The following is a 25227-nucleotide window of genomic DNA, read 5'->3' as shown; positions in this document are numbered from 1 at the left end:
CCAAGAGGGCATCTACACACATTTCCAAGTTTCAATAATAGTCAAAGTATTAAATAATCCACTATAATGCACTATCCCAAATAGTCTTTGGCCAATATACCTCTTCAAAGAGATACTGTAATTGCTTCACTCTGCTTTCAATGAACGATCAATAATGAAAGTTGCTTTTTAGGCTTAACCTAGAGCTGTGCCCTGTAGGAAATGATGGGTCTTTGTAAAATGTGTTACAGTTTACTAATAAGGATGCAGAAGAAGCACAACTGATGAACCAGCAAATCTGCTCTGACTTATTTGGTCTTTGCTGAATGAATTTGAATATCATCAAAATACATTATCCTTATCCATAACCTGTTTCCTATGATCTGCTCTATCCCCACACTCATTTCAAAAGGAACTTTAAGCACTTCAGTATTTTACATACCTGTGCTAGTCCTATAGCATTATATAAAACAGGACATTTTTCTAAAGGATAAAAACGAAGCTTTCAGTAGAAAAAAGTTACGTGACTATTTCGGACCTAGAGAAAAGCGAGAGCATTTACATAGCAATATTTAAATATAATAAACAGAATTTCTCACCTTAAATAATGCAAAATTACCTTCCCTAAATATTTACCAATGACCATCAGGAAACAATGAAGAAATCGGTTAAAATTCTCCTTTTACCAGTAACAGATTGCTTTATCTCGAACACACCTGTTAATTCTTCCCTCCCTCCCTCCTGCCCTCTCTGTCTGTCTCTTCGTTCCTTTCTTCTTTCCTTCCTTCCTGGTTCATTCATGAATTCATTTAACTTCGTGCCAGGCATTATGGGTATAACACGTGTCAGGCATTATGGTTGCCTCTAAGGATGAAAAGATGGACAAGACAGTTGTTCCCCAAAGGAGCCCCTAGTCTTTTGAACGTTAGAAAAAAAGAAATACCTATACTATAAAATATTATGAAAAAGGTTTATTCAGAGTGCTCTGGAACCAGACAAGGCGATATAATTTGGTTGCCATGAGATAGTGACACATGAACTTAGTTCTGAAAATCAAGTAGTAACTACTCAAGAACAGGCTGTATGAGGGAGGAGGTAGAGTGAGGCAGGTGTTTCTAACAGAAGAAATAGAAGGAGGTGACATGCCACAGCTCCTGTAATTATTTACTTATGGATCTAGGGTAGGTAGAAAGTAAGGGAGTAGTGGAGTTCTCCAAAGTTGGGTACACAAGACAAATACAAGAGTACAAGAAGAAAAAATGAGAACTTCTTTTACAATTATTCTTACCACTTCCTTTTTCCAAAATTCTGTTTTTCTACATATTATATACTGTATACAATATTTTAGAATGTTAAACCTTGTACATGTGTATAATTTATAAATAAACATATTCTAGATATGTCTCCCCAAAAATGTAATTGATGGTATTGCAATTAAATAAAAAGAAAGAACCTCATAATCTATATTGTCCTGAAGGTGATGCTTAGTAATAAAGTACTTTACGCAAATGAACAACTGCATTTAAAAGATCACTCTTTTCGTTGTATTCTAGGAGATAAATTAGAAGAGATATGAGACAAGAAAAGCAGTTGTGAAGCCTCTGCAGTAATCCCAGTGAGAAGATCTTAAACAATGATGGTGGCACAGTGGGAATGCCAAGGAGGCAGAGGCTGCTTATAAGAAAAAAGATTGTAAAGTATAAATCAGATTGACTTACATCATTCATTACATTTTGGTGCTACACAATTCCATAAAGACAATTTATACATTCTTCCAAAAGTAGGCTTACAAATCAAGGTATAATGTACTATTATCCTATTTGAGGTCATTAAAACTCAAAGATGAAATTATATTCTGATTTCAGGACTAGGACCAATATTTGAAAAGCAATATAATCACTGTCCTAGTTATTTCACTACAGTTTTTTCTCATGGATGCTAAATTAAAATCTTGATCACAGAAGATGCGAGAGAGGGGAGGAAGGAGGGGGTGGCAAAGGTGAGGGTGAAAGATACTGTCCGATATTAAACTAAGATGTTAAGATCAGTATCCGATTATCCCATGCCATCCCATAGTGATGGAACAAAGATAGTATTGTGTTTCTATTTTCCCTTTCAGCTTTACCAGATTCCATAGGCCAGGGACTTTTAAATAAATCTGCATCCAAATATATCACAGATTTAGTTTGCTAAGAAAACCAGAAACCATGCAAAAGAGAATGAATGATGAGATATAACTTAAGTAAGTTAAGGTTTATCCATTGGGGGTTTAAAGTTGGATTTAACAAAATTAGCTACATTTTCCATAACTGATCTTCATTAAGTACTATTCTCCATCAACATTTTAAGAACTCCTTACTTTTGAACGAATGAATTAATGTTCAAATTTTATTTCAGATCAAAGTGCCTGGTCTTACCTAAGATGTATCACATTGATGGTCCTATCACCAGTCAAGTTCCCTGTGATTTAAACTGGGGATATTTTCACCCATAGCAGATAACTTTTTAACTAGGACAAAATGGGATATTATAAGAGCTATCCCTAGTGGCATTTTGTAATAGTTTCTTATCCTGCTTTCTAAGTATTTCACGTGGCCTTCAGTGGCATAGCTTCTCTCTTAAATTACTGTAGCTTTCCCACAATTCTGTTGGTCATATTTATATTGGAACTGGCTAGACTGTATAGTGGCAATAAGTGGGTCCTCAAGGATTTTTCACAAGAACTTAAAATACAGAATGTATTTTTAACATTAATGTGTTAAGCATTAATGTTAAAATTACCAATATTGAAAATCAGTTTTCTATCCTAAAAATGTATAAACTCTGGAAATTTACTGTATTAAGACTGACAATTCAGAGAATAAAAACAAAATGCCATCCCACAGATTCAAAAAGTATTTATTAATCATTTTAAATTTCATTCCTCTTTTTAACGTATTCTGAGAATATTGAAGCAATCAGCATTATATTATTGTTGTAATGACAGCTTAGGAGGCAACAGAAATCCTCTTTGAGAGATTGAAATCAGACATGTTGGAGACAGCAGACAGCACTGCTGGGGCACTTTGTTTAGAAATAACAGGATAGGTGCCCTCTAATCATAGTAAAATTATCCCAGTTTTTCATTCCAAAACTCCAGATTTACTTCTGAACTAACCCTATATGGGCTCAAAAAAAAGAATATATCCACCTTCAGCAATAAATTAACTGACATGTGAGCACATAACATGAGGCTTTAAATATAGCACTAAATTACCCATCTTCCATAAAGATAGAATGGACTCTGATTCATAGAGCAGGTAACAAGCCTAAAGCTCTCAATCATGGCTGAAGGAATTTACGTGCCCTGCAGACATTCACTCTTCCCCTAGAAGGTCATCGTTTCACAACCTGGGAAATAATCCCTGCCAGCCGATTTGCAAAGTGCCTGAGGCATCGCTCCTGAGAGGCACAACTCCTCTTCTTTGGAGGCTAGAGGTCAGAGCCATGATCACAGCTCAGTCAAATTTAAAGGAAAAAATATCTGGGGTCAAAAATATCCTAAGGAAAAATAGAAGACTAAAACGAAAAAAATACATTGTGCTCCTCTGGGTTTTAGTATGATGATGGAAAAAATCTGTTGCAGAATATTAAACTTAGATTTTTTTTTCATCTGATAGCTTCAAAATAGCTAAACTAAAACTGAATACAGAATCTGATGAATGTCATGTTGCAATCAGTTTTGAGGACATTTTTAAATGCTACAAATCCATTTAAATCCTCATCAGCCTAGACATTCTAAAAAAATAAAATAAAATCAAGTGTAAGTAACTTAAACATGAAATGTGAGCAGCGGCTCAATGATTAAATTACTGTATCAATTAACTTGAGTACACAGAAAGAAGGCTGCTCTTTCAAGTAATGTTAATTCTGCCTCTGATCAGACAAGACTCTTTCTCACATCATGGGTGTTGCTTCATAAAACACAACTCATACAGCAAAAAGGGAGAGACCATTTGTAAATAAGAGCAAACTGCTGTTTGAGAATTCTTTATAAAATACATAAACTAAATTGATGTTTGTGTAAAAAATAGTCATTTCCATATACTTCTAACGGTGAAAAACTCTGAAAATTGTTTTTGAAAATCATAAGACATGAAATTACCATTAAACTCAACAAGAGTGACTCGGTACCCATAAAAATCATAAATGAGCACATTTAAAGATTAAAAGCATTTCTTTGCGATGTACACATTACAAAGGGTAAAGTGTTTTATTTTGGTCATCTCTGTCAACTGCTATTACATGCTGTCATTCTTAGTAAGAAGAAATGCACTTGCAAAAGCAGAGTGAACACAATAGGCCTTAAATCGGACAAGTTGGGGACTGCTGACAGGGCACTGTCCACAATCTGCCTACCAAGGCCCTAGAATATCAGGATTTTATGGTGTGTTTTTCTGACATATCTGACACTTAGTGGACTCTAATACTTCCTTAAAATCTGGACTACTAACCTACTTTTATCTCTAAGTTTGCTCCTACTCTTTTAAGAGTTCAGGTTCTACCCAGGCAAGGAGGAAAGGAAGAATCCCTGACAAACAGATTCTGTTCTTTCATTTCCTGGCCCTTCAAAGCTCAGTTCAGAGGTTACCTCCTCACTGTTTTCTGTATTACTCAGAATAGACTTGTTATGGCCAGGTAGCAACTTAACCCTGAAATTTCAGAGGCTCACACCACAAAAATTCATTTCTTACTTATGCAAAATCCACTGCAAGTCTGATAGCTCTCCAAAGTAGCTCCCTTCCTAGGGTAAATGCCAGTCCTATCTCCTTGTGACTTGGTCATCTTAACATGCCACATCCAGATTACCATAATAGGGTAAAAAAGATCTGGAGCACAATGTACCATTTCGTAACTACTTTGGCCCAGAAGAGCACCACTTCTATCCACTTTGCACTGGCTATAACTAATCACAAGGCCATGACTAGCTTTAAGGAACACGGGCCATATCCTCTTCCCAGATCTGGAAGAAGAGAAGAATAAGACATGGGTAAGAACTTTAGGTCTCCAGTGTACCTTTTCTAACCCTGCCATGTAAGTGTAGATTGGGTACCCATAATGTGCTCTCTACTTTGTCTTCACTCTATCATAGAACATGTAATAGTTTATCATCTGTTTTACTTCATTAGGCAATGAGCTCCCTGAAAGGAACAACCAGATATTATTTTCCTGACTAAATTCCGTAAACACACAAACATAACCACAGAAAGTCAGATGCATGCCATTTGAGAAGTTCTAATTTCCAAGGTATGGTAGCAACATCAAAAATACATTTGACTTAATAAGAGAGCAACCATTTACTTAACATCAACAAATATTAACTGAATGTTTCCTATATGCCAATCAAAATTACAGGTCCTGGGAAAACAGAAGTAAATGAGACAAATGAGGACCTTCTCATGTAGCAGTTTACATTCTAAGAGGGACAAACAATAAATAAAGAACAGAAACAAGAAATATCAAAAACAAGAATACCAGAAACAAGAAAATATCAGTGGGAGAGCTACTGTAAACTAGGTCATCAGGGAAGCCCTCTACAAAGGTGACATTTGAACAACCCATGAATAGCAAGAAGGAGCCTACAATTAGAAAATCTAAGAGAGGAGTATTTTTAAAAGAGGGACCAGCTATCCCAAAGTCCAGAGCAAACTTGGTGTATTCAAGAATGTAGAATATGTGTATGATGTATGTAAATTAGATCCCTATCTGTAATTACATGTGACATTATTTTATATCAAAGACCTTATGTAGAGTTCAAGGGACCTTCACTTTTTTTTTAATTCACCTCTAAATTGTTTAAAGCACAGTTCCCAGCATATCTCATTATCAACCACCAACTTTTATTAAGTGTCCTTACACGTGAAAGAAAAGCAGCTATCACTGTAGAAAATTTTTTTTAAATTAGACTCTTTTCACTTATAAAATAAAATCTATTAGAGAAAAAGGCAAAAATATATGAAGTATTAATAATTTAAAAGCAATATGTGGCAATAATGAGACATATCTCCAGGTAATATAAAATTAATCACCAAGTAAAATTACCTACATAAACATTTATTTATATGTTGTTCATAAAATAAAGTTTCTATCTAGTTGAAGGAAAATTGACTAGACAGATTTTCACTAAATTTGCAGGAAACGGCTGGCATATTTCTGTCTTAAGAAATAGTCTATGTATTACACACAACATTCACTAGCAGGGTGCCAAAACTAAAAGAAAAAGTTTAAGCATCTAAAAACAGCTAAAACTAAAAACTGCAACAAAGGGTCCATGAGGTCTTAGAGGTCTGGTAATAGGGAGGGATAAACCATTTTGGAAATTGATGCAATGGATGAGCAGAGAAAACAGTGATTTCAAATTTGAACTCCAAACTATTTGACTCAAAGGCAATCAATCCAAATTCCATGCATTGATTTGCAATAACACTGACTCTAATATACAAAACAAAAAGGAATGTGTTCCAGGATGAGTGGTAATAGTGATTTGTTTATTTAATGATTCTCTCAAGTTATGCAGAGGAAGCTAACTACTATATAATAGAGGTTATGAATTCAAAGAAGGAAAAATCCTTGTCTTAGTTTAGTTTTGCCCAGAATCAAATCCTGAGACAAGGATTCACATGCAATTGGTTAACTAGGAGGAAACAATAGTAAGGGAGGTTGGAAGTGAGACAGGGAAGGGAAAACCATCAATAAAGGGTTGGTTATTAATCAAGTATCCACTGTAGATAAAAAGAACCTAATCCCACTGGGGGAATCTGGTAGCCAGTCTAGAACAGTGTAGCCAGTGTAGTGAAAGACTGAGAAAGGCTGAGGAATTTATATACTCACTCATGTCAGTCATCAGCTTAGGGCTGCTCCCAGGCAGTATTACTTATCTAGCATTGCTGATCTACTGAGCAGGAAGACAAAGTGGGCTTTGGTGACAAGAAAAGGCCCTCAGGCCAAAAAAATAACAATAATAATACCGTTGCTGGCAGCTAGAAGAAAGGCTAGCCTACACTGAAGTGTCAAGAGAAAGGGAATGCTGGTGGTAAACTGATAATCATATGGTCAGGAATGATCTAGAAGAACAAAGAGGGACTTGAGATGGGCTTTGAGGAATGGGTTGGATTTAGTTAAGGGAAAACATTTAAGTTAGGAAAAGTGGCCTGAGCAAAAGTATTGAGGAAAGGAAGAATAAGACGTATCCTACCTAGGTCAGTTATAAGCCAGTTTGGCAGGATCAGAGAGACAATTTATACAGAATATTCTTGGGAAAATATAGCTAAAAATATACACTGGGTCCATATTAAGGAAGGTACCTAATGCTAATCTAAAGAACTTCAACTTTTTATCCTAGGTACTGAGGAACCTTTAAGTTTCTAAATGGGAAAGTAATAAAATGAAAACATTATGGCATTAATATCTATGTTGGCAGCATTACTGCCCCTGGAATATAGACTCCTATTGGATAGGATCTGTATCTATTCAACTTCCCTAAAAGAGCATTACATGCAGAGAAGTATTTAGTACCCCATTAGCAATGAGCACCCCAAGTACAAAGGCTGTGGTATCTAAATACCATTTCTTACTAAAAGGAACCAATGCTCCTTGGAGAAAGGGCTGAATCCAGGAATGTGCAGAATATTTACAAAATCAGTCTAAAAACATTTTGTTATGCCAGAAAGGAAGTAAACTATCAAACACTACAGTGGCCTGGTCACAAGAATTCAGGAGCCCACCTGAGGGAGTTCCCACTGGCCAAAGAAGAAACAATTTGAGCATTAAAGTAATAAATATTATAGATATATATTAAAATTTTTAACATCCATGAGTTCATAAATATACTTAAAAACCTGAAGGTGACAAGGGAACTAACTCATGCTGAAAACTAAGAAATAAAGGAGAAAAATCACACATTTATCTTACTCTTCCTATAAAAACTGTACAAATACTTAAAAATGTAAAGTTCTTTATTATAAAAGAATTTCTGTTAGTAAAGGTAGAATTAATGATCAAATAAGAATATTGCTATTTTGCACCTCCTAATGAAATCATGGACATAGCAGTCATCAATGGCTGCTAAAACTATTAGCTAAAAAGGCGAAAGAGAATTTATGCTGTTTATCATAAACTTTATCAGGTTGACAACATCTGAACCCAATAACCAACCATAACATGACAGAAAGATAACCAGATAGTGTATGTCTCTTAAAGTAATGCAGTAGAAAGTAAACAGTAACACCTATGAAGTCTTTTCAGGGGAAAAAACAAAAAACCCTCAATCTGAATAATCCTGTAGATTTAACTACCAGTTTAAAAAAAGACAGGAGAAAGGACATCATAGGTATCCATACAATTTGCAAAATTCAGAATGCACGAAATTCTACATGATCATAGATTGAAATACATCAAAAGTAGGCCTCCCTGGTGGCGCAGTGGTTGAGGGTCCGCCTGCCGATGCAGGGGACACGGGTTCGTGCCCCGGTCCGGGAGGATCCCACATGCCACGGAGCGGCTGGGCCCGTGAGCCATGGCCGCTAAGCCTGCGCGTCCGGAGCCTGTGCTCCGCAACGGGAGAGGCCACAGCTGTGAGAGGCCCGCGTATCGCAAAAAAAAAATAAATAAATACATCAAAAGTAATGTGGAGATTTTGTTTAGGTCTTGATTTCAGTAAATCAATTGTAAAATATGGAATAAAATTTAAGACAATTAAATTTGACATTGAATGTCTCTTTTATTATATTACAGTACTGTTAAAATTTTAAGTGTACTAATCATATTGCAGTTATGTTCTTTTTAAAAGCCCTTTTATATTTTAGATATATATTCATAATTCCAGAAAGCTTAATCTTATATACTTATCAATAAAATAATATGATGTCTGGAATTTACTTCAAAAGAATCCAAAGGGCTGGAAAGAGGGCTATATATTAATCATTGTTTAGCTGATTTATATAGGTGCGTTCGTTAACCAACTTATTTAAGATATGTTTGAATACAGAGATTGGGTATTCCAAGTGAGTTAACTTAAAGTATTTCTGACCTCCTGCCTCATCACTGAAATCATTAAAGACTGAAGACAACTACTCACAGAAAGAAACATAGAACAAAGTTATAAAAAAGTAGTTAATGGAAGTACAATGTCGGCGCACACGTAAAAACTCCACTGAGAAAAGAACGAACTTCCAATGCCTAAAATCGGGGTAGGAGGCAATGGTCAACCCTGAGACTCCTTAACTGTTACTGAATGCCAAGGGGGCAATTTAGTAAAGAAAAAATACCTGATCTGGGAGTTAGACGACTAACAACGCCGAGCTTTGTAATTTCGAACTCACTTAACTTGTGTAGGTTTTGGAGTACGAAAACACAGGAAATTAAATAAAAATAACAGTAACAATAATAATTGCGTTGTGTGTACATATGTTATTCTATTTAAACTTGGGCGACTGACATAAACTTTTTAGAGGACTACTTAATGAGGTAGGCATCAACAGATGGTCTCATTTCTCATACGAGGTGATTGAGGTTCGAGGCCAATAACCTGTTTAAAGTCATATACTGGAACGACTTGGTCCAACCAATATTCCAGGTTTATCTAACAAGAAAGAATGCTTTGAACACTCCAACGCACTGAACTATATCCGAGAGAAGCTTGTGGGGGCTAGATGTGAAATTCTGGAGAACTTAAAACCGTTTCCACAGACCTACAATTTTTCATCGCTCTACACATCTCGGTCTCACCGGGAAAAAAACAAAACCAAACCAAACAGCCCTTCACTCACCATTAGGAAGCCGGTGCTCTCAGCTGGGACCTCCTGCCCCAGCTCCCCAAAGCCTCTATCCGCCAAGCCCCGAGCCTTCTCGAATCTCTCAGTCCGTGACCTTCAAACTACACCTCCCATAAAGCCGTGCGAGGACACCGGCCCTTCGCCGGAAGTTTGAGAGGCTCCATCCGGCGCCGGGAAGAGCGAGCGTGGGGGTTTCCTGGTTCCTCGAGTACAACCTGCGTTCTTCTATTCTGGTCACCTGTGGGTTAGTAGCAGCAGCGGCGAGTTAGTCGGCCCAGTGCCGCTTCTGGAGCTGATAACCAGTTCTCTGTGCTCTCGGGTCTCCGCGCTGTCGGGCCCTTCCCTGCTGGGTGGTGTGGCGCAGCCTCGCGCTTGGACTTGCAGCCCAGGCGCCGGGGACTGGGCTGGGGACTCAGCCGATCCAGCGCAGTCTTTGAGGTGGGGAAAAAGAAGTGCTGCTTCATGTGTGCTTTCACGTTTTTAAATAAAAGTAATCTCACAGTACTGCCAAGGGAATAAACTCTCAAGGTATTTGACTGTTTGGAGACATTGGAGAGACCGTGCAATGGGTGGCGCTTGGTCGGTTAGATGGCCCTCTTGAACGCCCAAGAAATAATGGTCGGTGACTTAAGTGACAAAGCTGTATTTGAGGTCTGCCCTGTCTCTTGAGCCATGTGACCTTGGACCAGTCAGGGGCACCGGGGTACACATCCGTAAAAATGGATGTTCGTTTGGCTAAATCTAAGACTCTTTAAACTCAAGATTCTTTAAAATGACTTCTCAGGATAGTCCGTGTTCTTGGACAGCAAGGGCAGCATTTAGCTAACTGAATCACCTCATCCTGCCTTCAAATCCTTACCTTCAGGAGAACCTGACAATGAGAAGTGAAAAAGTAAATCAAACAGTAGAGGTGGACTTTAGACTTTGTGTGCTCTTCTGGAATGAGTAATGGTTCTATTTCTAGATGGCTTTTCTGCTGAGAAAGCTAAGGGAGAAAGTGCATTTTCCACTTCTTTTCACCTGAGACTACTGTATGCATAAGCATTGCGCTGGGGGTAGCGAATGGAACTATATTTTTGGAGGCCAGTTTTGCAGTCAACCTGCACTGAGTGGGCTGTGGAGAAGGTAAGGAAGTGACCATGACTTAAATATTGCCTGAAGTAAACCTAACTGAAGAACCTGTATGATATGATTTTAAGGAAAAGGCAACTTTAAAGGGAGACCATACATGAGTCAGTGTACAGCAGTGCAAAATAAAGTCCTGAAAAGTTGTAGCTTTCGTTATTCATAATGTTTTTAAAGCATTTGGGAATCTTAATATGAAGAGAATGGTGAAGTAAATTCTAGAGTAAATCAAAAGAAATAAAAAATTGTTTTCTAATCTAGAAGTCACTCCCACTTTAAGTTGTATACAGAATTTCAATATTTTGTTTCTATTTCTGTGAGTAGTTTTGACCTATTTATATGTAGCAGAAAGATATAAACAGGTAAGGTAAACAGTCACAAAGCCCACTTTTTTCTTTTTATATTGTCATGCTATTCCTACTACACAACTGATCAACAAAATTGCAGTGTCAGAACCCTAGAGACAACTGCTGTCAAAAATTATGGATTATAACCTTTCTTTCTCTTTAGCCTCAATACCTTATGCTCAGAATGGTAGAAACCTAGTTAGAATCCCAAATCTTTTCTTAATAGAATTTCATAGAAAAAAAAAACATACCTTACAAAAAGTACTTTGAGAAGTTTATAGACAACTGAAATATGAACCATTTCCACCCACACACACAAAAAAGCTCAGTTTGTGCCCTACCACATTCAGTCCACAATTAGGCAACATTTATTAAAAGGTATGGAACAATTATTTTCTTTTTTACTGAAATAACAGTAACAAAGCAGACAAAGTTAATGGTTTTAAAAGCTTCTGTGATTCAAGTATAGACAAAGTGACCAATAGAACAGTGTCCAATAATAGGTCCAAAATATATGGTCATCTCATTTGTGAAAAGGATAATACTGCAATGTAATGGGACAAAGATAGTGAATTCAAGAAAGATGCTGAGGCAAATGGATTATCTATTGGGATAAAATGTATTGTGACCCCTACCTCACACCATGAGCAAAAATCATTCCCTGATGGATTAGCAGAATTAACTATGCAAGGTAAAGCAATAAATTTTTTTCATGTGAAACATAGCTTTTTGAATAGGATCATAATTTCCCTGAGAGGACAGATCTGTTTCTAGTACCACAGATTCTAAGAATACTACTTGGCATCTGCTGAAAACATCTGTCTTTATTTCTGTCTGCTTGCTTTAACTCCCCTCATGCCCTGATCCATATTGAAGTCCCTCTGGTTTGCCTGAAATACACTTTCCTCTTTGTAATGTCTGTTACCTTATTCCCCCTCCCAATGATGTCACCCCCTTCAACTGTATTCCACCAAAGTTCTTTATACATTATTTTATACATCCCCCATGTTGAATTATATTTAAAATTCTCAACTGATAACAGTTTTGAAATTATGCTGTGATGACAGTTGACTACTAGTTACCTTTTTAAGAGTATATTGTTTTAGAAACCATGACTAATATTCTAATTATATCAGCACCCTGATAATGGTCAATCGTTGATACAAGAAAGCAATTGCAAATGAGTTTTTTTTCCTATTTTCCTATTTTAAGGAAGAAATGTCTTCTGTAAAAAGAAGTCCAAACCAAGAAATTACATCCCAATTTCACTGTTCAGCTTCAGAAGGAGATATTGCCAGGTTAACAGTAATGCTCAGTCATTCTCCATCTCTTCTCAATGAAACTTCTGAAAATGGCTGGACTGCTTTAATGTATGCTGCAAGGAATGGGCACCCAGATGTTGTCCAGTTTCTGCTTGAGAAAGGGTAAACATTTTAGGCTGTACCACCTGAAGTAGTGTCTGGTTTAATTTCTGGTTTACGTATTTTCTTTTAAATTTTTCTTATAGCCATATTTATAACATTGGGCTTGTAAATAACTCATTGAACAGTCTTGTTATATAATAGCATAATTTCTAATTAAAAATTTTTAACTTTTTTTAATTGGGAAATTAACTCTTCATACTTAACAGCAAAGAAATTGAGTTAAATTAATTTTTTTCTCCCAAATAGAATGTGTAAACCTACCCACTATGACTATAGAAAACTCCTTGTAAAAATTTAATATCTCATTATAGCACATAAAACGTATGCTTTTTTTATTTTATAAATAATCTTCCAGAAATTTTAAATATCTGCTGTCTCTAACTTTTAATCATTTATGATTGTCTCTTTTACCTTTCCATTAGTATATTATGTGCTAAAACAAAAAGAAATGTATGCAATTATTAAATAGAGGGGCTATCACGTACATCTGGAAATATTGTAATAAATACTGAAGAAAATGTTTCTTTACTTTTTTGCTTCCATCCATAGGTGCGACAGATCCATTATCAATAAATCAAGGCAGACTGCACTGGATATTGCTAAATTTTGGGGTTATAAGCATATAGCTAATTTACTAGCTAATGCTAAAGGTGGGAAGAAGCCTTGGTTCCTAACCAGTGAAATGGAAGAATGTGAAAATTATTTTAGCAAGACACTACTGGACCGGAAAAGTGAAAAAAGAAATAATTCTGACTGGCTGTTAGCAAAAGAAAGCCATCCAGCCACAGTTTATATCCTTTTCTCAGATTTAAATCCCTTGGTTACTCTAGGTGGCAATGAAGAAAGTTTCCAACAGCCGGAAGTCAGGCTTTGTCAGCTGAACTACACAGATATAAAGGATTATTTGGCTCAGCCTGAGAAGATCACCTTGATTTTCCTTGGAGTAGAACTTGAAATGAAAAAAGAGTTATTTAATTATGCTGGGGAAGTCTCACAAGAAAAAGATGCAGAAAAAGATGCGTTGGTTGCCTGGTTTGCTTTAGGTATAGATCCTGTTGCTGCTGAAGAATTTAAGCAAAGACATGAAAATTGCTATTTTCTTCATCCTCCAATGCCAGCTCTTCTGCAATTGAAAGAAAAAGAAGCTGGTAAGAAGTGAACACTGTTTACTTGTATTGGTAATAATCTGATTTTTGGTACTGGATTGAAATTGCATGTATCCACAATTTCTAGGAAGCACACTCTTTCCAGGAAGCAATGAAATTAGGCTGTCTTCATTAGAAACTTCCTAAAGTTCTCACCCTAGAGGACTACTCTCCCGAGTGGTTACAGCAGTTTTAATCAGCCAGGATTAGTTTCCCCAGAATTAACCCTAATGCATACTGGTTTCACTTGATTTTTTAGTGAATGATTATTGAGTGCCTGCTGTACACTGAGCATAATGGCAAAGACCTTGACTGTTTTGCTTTGCTGTCTGTTGCTTGCTATGCCAGTTCATGTGGGGTCATATATATCATGGTAAGAATGAGGGATTTTATTCTAAATTCCATTTAAATGTTATAACCTGGCCTAGGTTTTAAAAAAAAAAAAAAAACCTCACTCTGGCTGCTTTGTAGATCATGAACTGTAGATAATTAAGTGTGGAAGTCAGGAGTCCTATTAAGAGGGGACTGGAGATTACAGTAGCCCAGGTAAGAGATTGCAGTGGCTTGGATTAGTGGAGTAGAGAGAAAGGGAGAGTTTGCGATATTCAGGAGGTAGAACTGATAGGGCTTGAACAGTAGGTTGAGACTTATAAGTGAGAAAGAGATGCTGGTAACCTAGACTACGTCTGAGTTGTTAAGATGATAATAGGGGAGATGGAGGAAAAGTGGTACATTCAAGATATATTTTGGAGAGCAAATCAGCAGTACTTGCTAATGGAGTGGGTATGGGGTATATAATAACGAAAGAAAAGATCAAGAATGACTGCTAAGTTTGAGACTTTAGTAATTTGGTAGATAGTAGTACTCTTTCTTGATAAAATAATATAGAATGATGGGTAGAGTGAGGGAAGCAGGACAGACTTGAAGTAAATCAAGATTTTCACTTTGGGCATGTTAACTTTCAGAGAAGGGAAATAGAATCTGGAACTAAGGAGAGGAACTGGAATATACCTGTATGGCAGTCATCAACACAAAGGTGGTATTTAAATCCCAGGAAATTTCTGAGATTACTTAGAGAGTTGAGAGCAAGCAAAAAAAAGAACCTGAATCCCCCTAAATTTAGAGGTCAGATAGGAGAGGAGCCATCAAAGATGATGTTGACAGTGCGGCCGTAAGGTAAGAAGAAAACAGAATGTGCTCATGGAAACCAAAAGAGCAAAGTATTTCTTGGCGTTAGTAGTCAAATACATTGAATGCTGCTGAGAATTTGAGTAAGATGACAAAGATTTTTTTTTTTTTAAGAATCTTTGGTTTGATAACGTGAAGCTGTTGATGAATTTGATGAGAGGAGTGTCAGTGGAATAGAAAGTATATTACAGTAGACTGATGAGTTAATGAGAGGTGAGGAAGGGGTCACTTCCCAATGTCCACATTCTCTTAGGCGATCTGGTAGGCTCTTCCAGAGACTTCTTAGCACTCATCCCAAAATCTGGGGTGGTATGTTTTATTCCCCACACCTGTGGAAAAAACACAACACTTTTAAAAAGAAAATATCCTTTCTTTGAAGCTGTATATATAATTTTAAGATCAAAAGGATCTTTAAAAAAAAGCTAGTAAGGAAACTGAGGCTGTTTTACTCAGCTGCTTTGTAACCTTACATAGATACTTAACCTCTGTCTGCCTCAGTTTCCTCCTCCCAAAAATGAGGATAATAATAGTACCTACATTATAGTGTTGCTCTAAACATTAAATAAGATAATGTATGTAAAGATCTTTGCCAGGTGCTTGACACATAGTAAGTACTCAATAAATGTTAGCTTCCCCCCCCCCCCAGCTATGTGGGCCTCTCACTGTTGTGGCCTCTCCCGTTGCGGAGCACAGGCTCCAGACGCGCAGGCTCAGCGGCCATGGCTCACGGGCCCAGCCACTCCACGGCATGTGGGATCTTCCCGGACCGGGGCACGAACCCGTGTCCCCTGCATCAGCAGGCGGACTCTCAACCACTGCACCACTAGGGAAGCCCAAGTGTTAGCTTTTTGTATTGTGATGATACTGAAATAATGCGATACCTTGAGGTAAATTACCTAATACACAGTAACAGAGCAGGCAGATATTTAATGTTGCCTATGGTTCACTGAATTTCAATGTTACATTTGTTTTTATTTATGGTTTATTAGTTGCATTTTTCCTAGTTTAAAATGTTGTTATTGCTGTTTCTGATTGTTTTGTTTATTCCAAAATCCTTAGACCGAATAATCTATTTTAGGAGAGAGGTTTTGTCAGGCATTTGAAATGTAGCATTTCTACGCTTATTGCCCCAATTCTAGTATTTTTGGTCAGGCCATATTAATTCTTTTTTGAAGTATCAGGGTAAAGGCTATAGACAAAGTGTACATATTCTAAGATTTATTCTATTAGGCATTTTTGTCATAAACAAAGTTAATCACAAAAGTTGTAAACACAATATTTTTAAAAAATTATTCTGTGTAGTTTCTAGTTGTAAACAGAGTATGTTCCATAGTGACACAGTCCAGTATTGTCTTAGTCCCAAGGAAAGTAGAGACGGGTTCCTACAGTTTCCTAGTAATATTGTCTTTATGGCCCAAATCTAAGTTAAGAACTTACACTACAGTGTAAGACACTACAAACTGTCTTTGTAGTGTATTTTTATAAAAGTCACTATTGTAAAGTCACTATTTGTAAAGTCACTATACCCTAGAGTCATGCATATCCAAAATTTACAAATCACCTATAGTAAAGGCCGAAACTAATACAGTGTATACAGATGTTAGTACCTCTATCTTTTTTTTAATAAATTTATTTATTTTATTTACTTATTTTTGGCTGCATTGGGTCTTCGTTGCAGCGCGCGGACTTTCTCTAGTTGCGGCAAGCGGGGGCTACTCTTCATTGCGGTGCACGTGATTCTTATTGCAGTGGCTTTTCTTGTTGGAGAGCATGGGCTCTAGGTGCGCAAGTTGCAGTAGTTGTGGCATGCGGGCTCAGTAGTTGTGGCTTGCGGGCTCTAGAGCGCAGGCTCAGTAGTTGTAGTGCACAGGCTTAGTTGCTCTGCGGCATGTGGGATCTTCCTGGACCAGGGATCGAACCCATGTCCCCTGCATTAGCAGGCAGATTCTTAACAACTGAGCCACCAGGGAAGTCCCAGTATATCTATCTTATATGAGAGTTATATGAGAGACAATATTTTATTAGTCCAAATTAAAGGTAAATCTAATTTTCATTTGTCATCTGTAGAATTAAATCTTTTACTTTAAAAGAAAGATACAGATCATAAAAATAGGAATAATAAAACCCTTGAGCACACAGCTATTCAGAAAATACAGTGTACATCTTTATTATGACCTAAGAATATTTTACTTCTATATTAATTTGTTTACAGTTTGTCACAGAAGTAAAACTTCTCTTGCTTCTCTCGTAGGGGTTGTAGCTCAAGCAAGATCTGTCCTCGCCTGGCACAGTCGATATAAGTTCTGCCCAACCTGTGGAAGTGCAACTAAAATTGAAGAAGGTGGCTATAAAAGAGTATGCTTAAAAAAAGACTGTCCTAGCCTCCATGGTGTTCACAATACATCATATCCAAGAGTTGGTAAGCCTTTTCTTTTACAGTGAAACCTCAGCCATCTGGAAATCTTAGGGAATAAGGCATTCTGGAAAGACAAGATTTTGAGTTGCTGAGGGGCTTACCTTTTTATTGAAAGCATGTTTAATTTAACTATTAGGACTATAATTATTAAAGTATTGCATACTTTGATGACTTTTACTACCCTTCTTAACCCTGGGTTAATCAGCATGAATTTCATGCATTGAGATACATGATTTCAAAGTACCTGCTTGTGGCATCACCAAAGCAGTAGAGCCTGGAGCTAGCTTCTCATTACTGCTGGTGTCTGCCTGTACTTTCTCTCCTCCTAATTGGTGCTTTGAGTTGGCTGTGGAATTAGAAATCTGATAACCCAGCCCTTTAAAGTTGTGTGAAAAAAGGATAGACTCAGCAACACCTGAGGAGTTCTCCTGGGAGTAAAGTGCATGGCTTAGTGACATATATGTTTGCTGCTTAGGAGCCTTTTACATTTGATTACCGGTTCTCAGTTGTGATCTAGTGAGGCGAATTTACTGAATTAGTGACTTCTAGAGAGAGGAACTATTATTTAAAGTAATTTTTTTTTATGGATTAAACTCAATCATAGAGCCACATTATCTTTTAAAAACATTTTGTTAAGGACTGCGATGGAAGGAATAGGGAAATTCACTACATTTGCTATGGTAAAATTTGAATTTTCTCCACGCCATGTATTACCGACTCAAACTTCTTTCTAATTAAAAAATAAAAATAAGCCTAGCATACCATAAATACACAATGAATGTTACTATTAAGATGAGAAAGAAGACAAAAATGATCTTTCTTTAGCTTACTTACAATATTCTGTGCAGTTTTCCTGAAATACTCTGTCTCCTGGCAGAAAAAAACAGTCTCTTGTAACTAGACAAAAGTCTTGTTCTTACAGGAGATGCATGTTTTTATTATCCTACTAGACAGTGACTTTACACAGTGAGTCTAAATTATTTTTTCCTGTCATTCATACATCTGATTTTTTTTTTTTTTTTAAACAGATCCAGTAGTAATCATGCAAGTTATTCATCCAGATGGGACCAAATGTCTTTTAGGCAGGCAGAAAAGATTTCCTCCAGGCATGTTTACCTGCCTTGCTGGATTTATTGAACCTGGTAAGCCTTTTCTTAATAATTTTTATAGTAATTTTCATTTAACTTATAATTTCTAAATAAAAAGTTTGGACAGCATTTGAGAAATAATCTCTGATAAATTATCATGTTATAAAACTGGGATATTTTTAAATATTTTCTGTGTACTTTAGATGATATAATTTTTATTTTTACCAGTGGAATAGTTTTGTGTTTTAAAAATTCATTATTTGCTCTTTCATATATCTTTCATATATTGCCCTTACCCAAGGTATCTGCATGATATACACCTCACTTCCTTCTGTACTAGGCTCAATTGTCACCGTTTCAGAGAGGCCTTCCCTGATAGCCCTAAATACATTAGTTAGCCCTATACCCTGCATTTACAATCCCTGTCATCCAGTCTGATTTTTCCCTACAGCACTCATCAGCACCTAACATGGTATATATGTATGTATTTATCTATTTATCTACCTATTTATTTGTTTATTATTTGCTAGTACCAGAATGTAAGTTCCATAAAGGCAAGGACTTTGTTTTATTTATTGCTCTATCCTAAACCTTTAGAGCATATGCCTGATATGTTATAGTAGTTCAGTAAATATTTGCGGAATAAATGAATTAATATATCTAATTAACACGTTTAATCTCAACTTCCAATATTAATCTACATTGATAGATAATAATAGTACTAAACATATGTAGTGCCACACTTTCCTGAAGGCTTTCTTTGTATTCAATCATGTGATCCTCATACAAGGTTATAAAGTAGGTGGTATTTCAGCAGTTTTACAGATGGGGCACTAAGGTACAGGGGCTGAATAACTTGCCCAGCATCAAACAGCTAGTAAGTGATAGGGCAGGGATTCAAACCTGGGCAGTTTGGCTCTGAGTCCATGCTGCTAATTTCTATGCTGCCTCTAAGTAGCTCTAGGTCATTTTTTTTAACTGCTGTATAGCCTTCCATTTATGAATATTCTGCAATTCATTTATCCAATTCTGCTGTTGGACATTTAGTTTATTTCAAAGCTTTTACTATTACAAACAACACTGCAGTGAATAATCTTGAACTACTCCTTGTACACATTTGCAAGGAGTGGTATAAGCCTCCATAGGGTGTATATCTGAGAGTAGAATTGCTAGCTCATAGAATATGAGCATCTTAATCTTTTCCACATATTGCCAAGTTGTTTTCTGAAGTGTTCCTACCAATTTACACTCCCTCTGGAAGTACATGAAATGTCTATTATTCCTCATCTTCACCAAGTTAGGAATATCAAGATTTTTATTTGCCATTCTGATGGTTATGAAATGGTTATGTCATTGTCGTTTTAATTTTTATTTCCCTGCTGATGGAGCATCTTTTTTCAAATGTGTATTAGGCATCCAGTTTCTTTTTCCCTGAATTTTACATTTTTAGCTTCTTTGCCTGTTTTTGTTTTGGTTGTTGATCTTTTCTTCTTATTGATTTTAGGGGTTTTTTAATATGTATTGTATGCTAATCTTTAGTTTGGTCTTACAAATATCTTATGCTAGTCTATGAGTTATCTTTTCACTAATTTTATGAATATAAATTAATTTTAATATAGGAAATTTACCAATCTATTTGAAATAGAAAGCTGTATTTAAATAGCAAACTATTTCTAAACTTTCAGATAAATTTAACTTAGAAACTATTCCCTTTATTCTAATTCTCAGTTTCAACAAATCAGAAATATAAATTACATTTATAGGCATTACTTTATTATAGCTGGGTCAACAGTTATATAGAGAAAAATAATCATTTGGTAAGAGAAAAATAATGAGTTTCATTGTATGCTGTTTTTAAAATTGTAGTTTTTAACTCTTTGGAAAAGAGTTATCTGCAATAATTGTTTGACAACATAAAAAAATGTTTCGAGATTTTAGTGAGGAAAAGGTTAGCTACATAAACAAGATAATATATAAAGTGTTTGCATAGTGTTTAGCCAACAGTAAGTAGGTGCTGGATAGTCGTAGATGTTATAATTTTTAAAATATAACAAATTTAGACCCTTATGAAATGAAAAGTTTCTTGGCATTTTGATTCTGTAGGTAGTCATATAAGAAATAATGTTTCTTGGGCTTCCCTGGTGGCGCAGTGGTTGAGAGTCTGCCTGCCGATGCAGGGGACACGGGTTCGTGCCCCGGTCTGGGAAGATCCCACATGCCGCGGAGCGGCTGGGCCCGTGAGCCATGGCCGCTGAGCCTGCGCGTCTGGACCCTGTGCTCCGCAACGGGAGAGGCCACAACAGTGAGGGGCCCGAGTACCACCAAAAAAAAGAAATAATGTTTCTTGAATTCCAGTCTCGTTTTAGGCTTCTGCTTTCTGATTCTTTGAATTGGGTTTCTGTCCAAAGTGTTTTCCAAATGTTTGAACCATTTGGAGCACAAAATGTCCAGGGTATGTTCATCAGCTACTTGTTCTTTTGCCCCATTTGGTTAGGGGAGACAATAGAAGATGCTGTTCGGAGAGAAGTAGAAGAAGAAAGTGGAGTCAAAGTTGGCCGTGTTCAGTATGTCTCTTGTCAACCATGGCCTATGCCCTCCTCCTTAATGATTGGTTGCTTAGCTGTGGCAGTGTCTACAGAAATTAAAGTTGACAAGAATGAAATAGAGGATGCCCGCTGGTTCACTAGAGAACAGGTGAAGTTCAATTTAATTTCCTTCTTCTATTGATTCTCTGACTCTGTTGGTTTGGGCATGTAGCAAGGATACATGTTTTCAACAAGTTGAATGAATGGCTATGGCCCCCTCATCATTCATGGATTACAATGTAATTGATGTGTCCACTGTTAACTCCTTCTGTGAGATTCTTCTAGTAATGATGACTGTGCCGTTTTCTCATTTCAAATGCCATTCCTTGAGATAATGATACCTTTCAGTGGCCTTAAAATGGGTGCACATTATTTCAGAGATGAGAAGCAGGAATATTATTATTAGACATATTTTAGTTTGTAGCATTAAAGCAAGTAACTCAAAAAATATCAGTAAAAATGCATATAAGTTTTGAAAAGTTCTTGTTCATTTTAAATGTACTTGACAAGACTGATGAAACTGTATAACAGATACACTCACAGAACTTTTTAAAACTCATCCTTAAGTAATACAATGAAAGATAAATTACTTGTCTGTGTTTTGTATAACCCAATGTCTTTGTATAGAAAACAGATGGATACTCTACGGTAGTGAAGACCTGAAATCCTTAGTGACTTCGCTTACACAAAATTAATTTTATTTTATGCTCAACCTCAAAAAAAGTAGAAATTAGATTTTTTTTCCAGAATTTTATAAAAGGATAAAAGGGAATTTTTTCCAAAAGTTGATTTCACTTTGAAAATAAATGTGTAGCATATACTTTGCTTTTTCATAACCTTATTTTCATCAGGAAAATGTCTTTCTGGAATATTTTAAAAATTGAATCACTGACTCAATGAAGCAACTAAAAATAGTGTACTAAATTTTGCATGTTGAATATAGATGTTATTACTTTCTCCTGTTGTTATTCACTGTAAAAGTCATTACATTTTAGTTGAATTGTATAAGCATAGAAATAGTATTTAAGTATGACAGACAGTTTTAAAATCCTAATACGTTTTATTGTGGTGTATTTTAGGTTGTGGATGTTCTGACCAAAGGGAAGCAGCAGGCATTCTTTGTGCCACCAAGCCGAGCTATTGCACATCAACTAATCAAACACTGGATTGGAATGAACCCCAATCTCTAAATCAAATAACTAAACTTTGACTATGTCTAATTGATTTCTTTTTTTTTTAAGTCAAAATTAAATTTTATTTCACACTGATAGAAACCATGAAAAAGATTTACATTTTCCCACATTACAGCACAACATTTCAACAGATATTTCTTGCCATAAATTAGATCTTGCTGATATGTGTGAAACAATAGTTTATATTCTTAAAGATAAAAGCAAAATGACTTAGTAAATGATTGTTTAAAAACTGTAAATCCAGACATAAACATATGGCTTCATTATTAACATCCTATACTGTCCATACAAAATCGTTTCCATCATCAAGTAGCACCCATTTATAAAGCATTCCTAACAGTGTTCTGGTCAGTTGGGATACAGCAGAAAAATGAACAACAGTTCAGAAATATCAAGCGTACATTTTTGCTACATATTAACCCGGGTGGTAACTACACCATAAAAATCTATTTAAAATCAAATAATTGCTACTTTTATGTTTGCACAAAAACTAACTTAAAAAGATCCTCTCTGACTACAGTGAAAATTTCAAATAAGTCCATTGGCAGATAAAAGTAAAGCAGATTCTTTGAATGGGATTGTTCATTTCCTACAGCAGTCGGTTTCAAACCTATGTGCAAAATAAGTAAACTAAAACTCTGTGCTACGAGGAGAATCATCTTAGAGCAAATCATCTTAGAAATGACAGTTTGTAAGATCAGTCTTAAATATTTCAAAACATACTAGAACATGACCTAATTATTCTTCCAGATAATTACAGAAAAATACTACCACAGAATTATTCTCGTTACCTGGACTGAAGATTCTAGTAACTCTGCAGGCCTAAACTGCAGACAAAGGTCCAGTTTAAGAAGTAGTGCAGAAACTTTGAAGGGATGTCTGGTTTCTTTCTACAAGTATAAATACATTTTCAATGCCATCATGTCTGTGATTCAGAATGTCAAATTACAGCATGTATTGACAGCAGATGTTTATGGCAAGTAGGCAATATTTGGTCTGTTATGAAGGATAAAAAAGAACGTATTTCATTTCTAGAGAGGAAAAAGAATATTAAATAGAAATCATATTCAGGAAAGAAAAACCTGGTCCCCAAAATAAAAGGGCCATGACACTTAGAAGCATTATCCCTATAATTAGGAATAATGTAATAACACATTCTTACTATGTATTATAATCATTAAGCACATATGAACACATATATAAAAATGCAGATACTGCATGGTGACAAATTTGGGAATAAGTCCAGAGTCTAAGGCACAGCATGCATAACCTGTCTTAACTGCTCATTTATACCTGAACAAGTTTTCATTAAGCATACTAATAATTTTCAAGTGATGTAATAAAAAATCTGGTTGCAGTATTTTATTATTTTGCTGAATTACATTTGGGAGAAAGAAGCTAGCTGCTTCACCTATTTTAATACTAGTATATTCTGGATCATACTATAGATAGAAACTTAACAGATCATAAATTTCCCACGAGGAGATTCATTTAGTCTGTGTCATTGGTGTGTATTTGCGAAACATTTTAACACTGCGAACATCAGAGGTTTCAAGATCGGGCACAGGAAAAAGCTTATACTCTACGATGATGCTGGTGTGCACTTCTCCACAAGGTCTCTCAGTGACGTCAATCAATGGGAGGTAGGAGTTTATCAATGAACTGCTTGATATCCATCATTTCCTGTTGACATGAACCGTGCATCATGCCTCCAGAGGTTTTGAAGGTTACATTGGCTGGATTTACCAAGGTTTTCAGCCTTTCAGCAGTGGAGAACCAAACACTAGGGGAACTAAAGGATCCAAATCTCCATGGCACTGAAGAATAGAAATGTCTCTATTCACGCCACTGATAAGACCCTGTGGAAAGGAAGCTCGCAGCGGCAGCCAGCAGCTGAGAGCGGTGACGCCGGCCGGCTTCTGCTGTGTGGTCAGTGCCATGTACAGAGATAAAGCTCCTCCTTGAGAAAATCCTCCCAAAATAATTCTGTTAGAAGGAATGCCATTCTTCACCTCTTGCTCTATCAAAGATTTTACACTTTCTGCTGCTTAATTCTAGTTTCATCTTCCTGTGAATCGGGTGAAAGCCCAATAAATGTCAAACCAAGTAGGCATGGCCACGTTCATATTTAATGTTACAGACATAACCGGTCCCGTGTCTCCCAATCCTTGAAGGAAAATCACCGCAGCGGAGGCCTTCCGGACGGCGGGCACGATGGCGGGCAGCGGGGTCGACGTGTTATTGCCACACAGACACCGGCTCGACCCACCGCGCGGCCGAAGCGGAAAGCGGTGCGATCGCCGCATCCCGCCAGCGCACGGGCGCACGCTGAGGCGCGTGCGCGCCCACGCGGCGCCGCACCGACCTCAGACCCCGCCCTAATTGATTTCTAATCCCATTTATTCCTCAAGTGAGATTAGAAATGTTTAATGCGTTTTAGAACGTCACAACACAAATATCATACTGGGTTTTCGAAATGTACCTTCCATCTTAACGATAAAATTCGTATTTTAAAAAATTATAACATTTCCGCAGATTTTGTTAAATCTGAGTCAGCATTCTCTGAACTTTCTGGGGTGGGGGGAGTTGTGCTCCACAGTTTTATCTCACAAAACCGTATTTCTAATAAGAGAAATCATGTAAAGAAGTATGTGCTGAAAATGTAAATAAACCTAAATTTCAGCACCTCCTGTAAGCATAAGACCATTCACTAAAGGTCTTTTTTGAGAAATGAGACAAAATATTTTTAATGAATTTTGAGCTTGATTTTTAATACTTTCGTTATCATGAAGGTCCTTTTGGTTGTCAGTAGCTGATTTTTGCTCATCTTCCCATTGTAGTCCACTTTTTCTCCTGGTTCCATTGTTCTAACAGTGGCACTGTTACAGTGTTACTACTAGTCTGTTTTGATCAGTGTTAAGAATT

The 25227-nt window shown here is 36.6% G+C and overlaps 1 protein-coding gene, 1 long non-coding RNA gene and 1 pseudogene across 4 annotated transcripts in view; 1 reads left to right on the top strand and 2 right to left on the bottom strand.

The window, feature by feature from the left end:
• LOC132597002 (uncharacterized) overlaps positions 1-9883 on the bottom strand; it is a 355690-nt gene extending 345807 nt beyond the window's left edge. Inside the window, exon 1 of the long non-coding RNA XR_009563284.1 lies at positions 9786-9883. This is a non-coding gene — a long non-coding RNA (uncharacterized lncRNA). The remainder of the gene's footprint in view (positions 1-9785) is intronic.
• Positions 9884-9955: 72 nt separating this feature from the next.
• NUDT12 (nudix hydrolase 12) lies at positions 9956-22329 on the top strand. 3 transcript variants are annotated; one of them, XM_060296081.1, is made up of 8 exons: positions 9956-10229; positions 10756-10916; positions 12476-12687; positions 13237-13835; positions 17272-17439; positions 18465-18578; positions 21019-21218; positions 22189-22329. In XM_060296081.1, exons 2-8 carry the CDS (start codon positions 10854-10856, stop codon positions 22297-22299), a joined length of 1467 nt encoding a protein of 488 aa, XP_060152064.1. In that variant the 5' UTR covers positions 9956-10229; positions 10756-10853; the 3' UTR covers positions 22300-22329. The 3 variants fall into 3 exon arrangements, with proteins under 3 accessions (XP_060152064.1, XP_030704816.2, XP_030704808.2); XM_030848956.2 differs by lacking the exon at positions 10756-10916; XM_030848948.2 differs by lacking the exon at positions 10756-10916 and having other exon boundaries at positions 9968-10035.
• Positions 22330-22381: 52 nt separating this feature from the next.
• On the bottom strand, positions 22382-24609 carry LOC132597087 (acyl-protein thioesterase 1 pseudogene; annotated as a pseudogene).
• Between the last annotated feature and the right edge of the window lie 618 nt (positions 24610-25227).

The sequence above is a fragment of the Globicephala melas genome, chromosome 3, assembly GCF_963455315.2.
Source record: "Globicephala melas chromosome 3, mGloMel1.2, whole genome shotgun sequence".
NCBI lineage: Eukaryota > Metazoa > Chordata > Mammalia > Artiodactyla > Delphinidae > Globicephala > Globicephala melas.
Note: the sequence above shows the minus strand (reverse complement) of the source record. Positions and strands in the feature narration are given on the sequence as shown.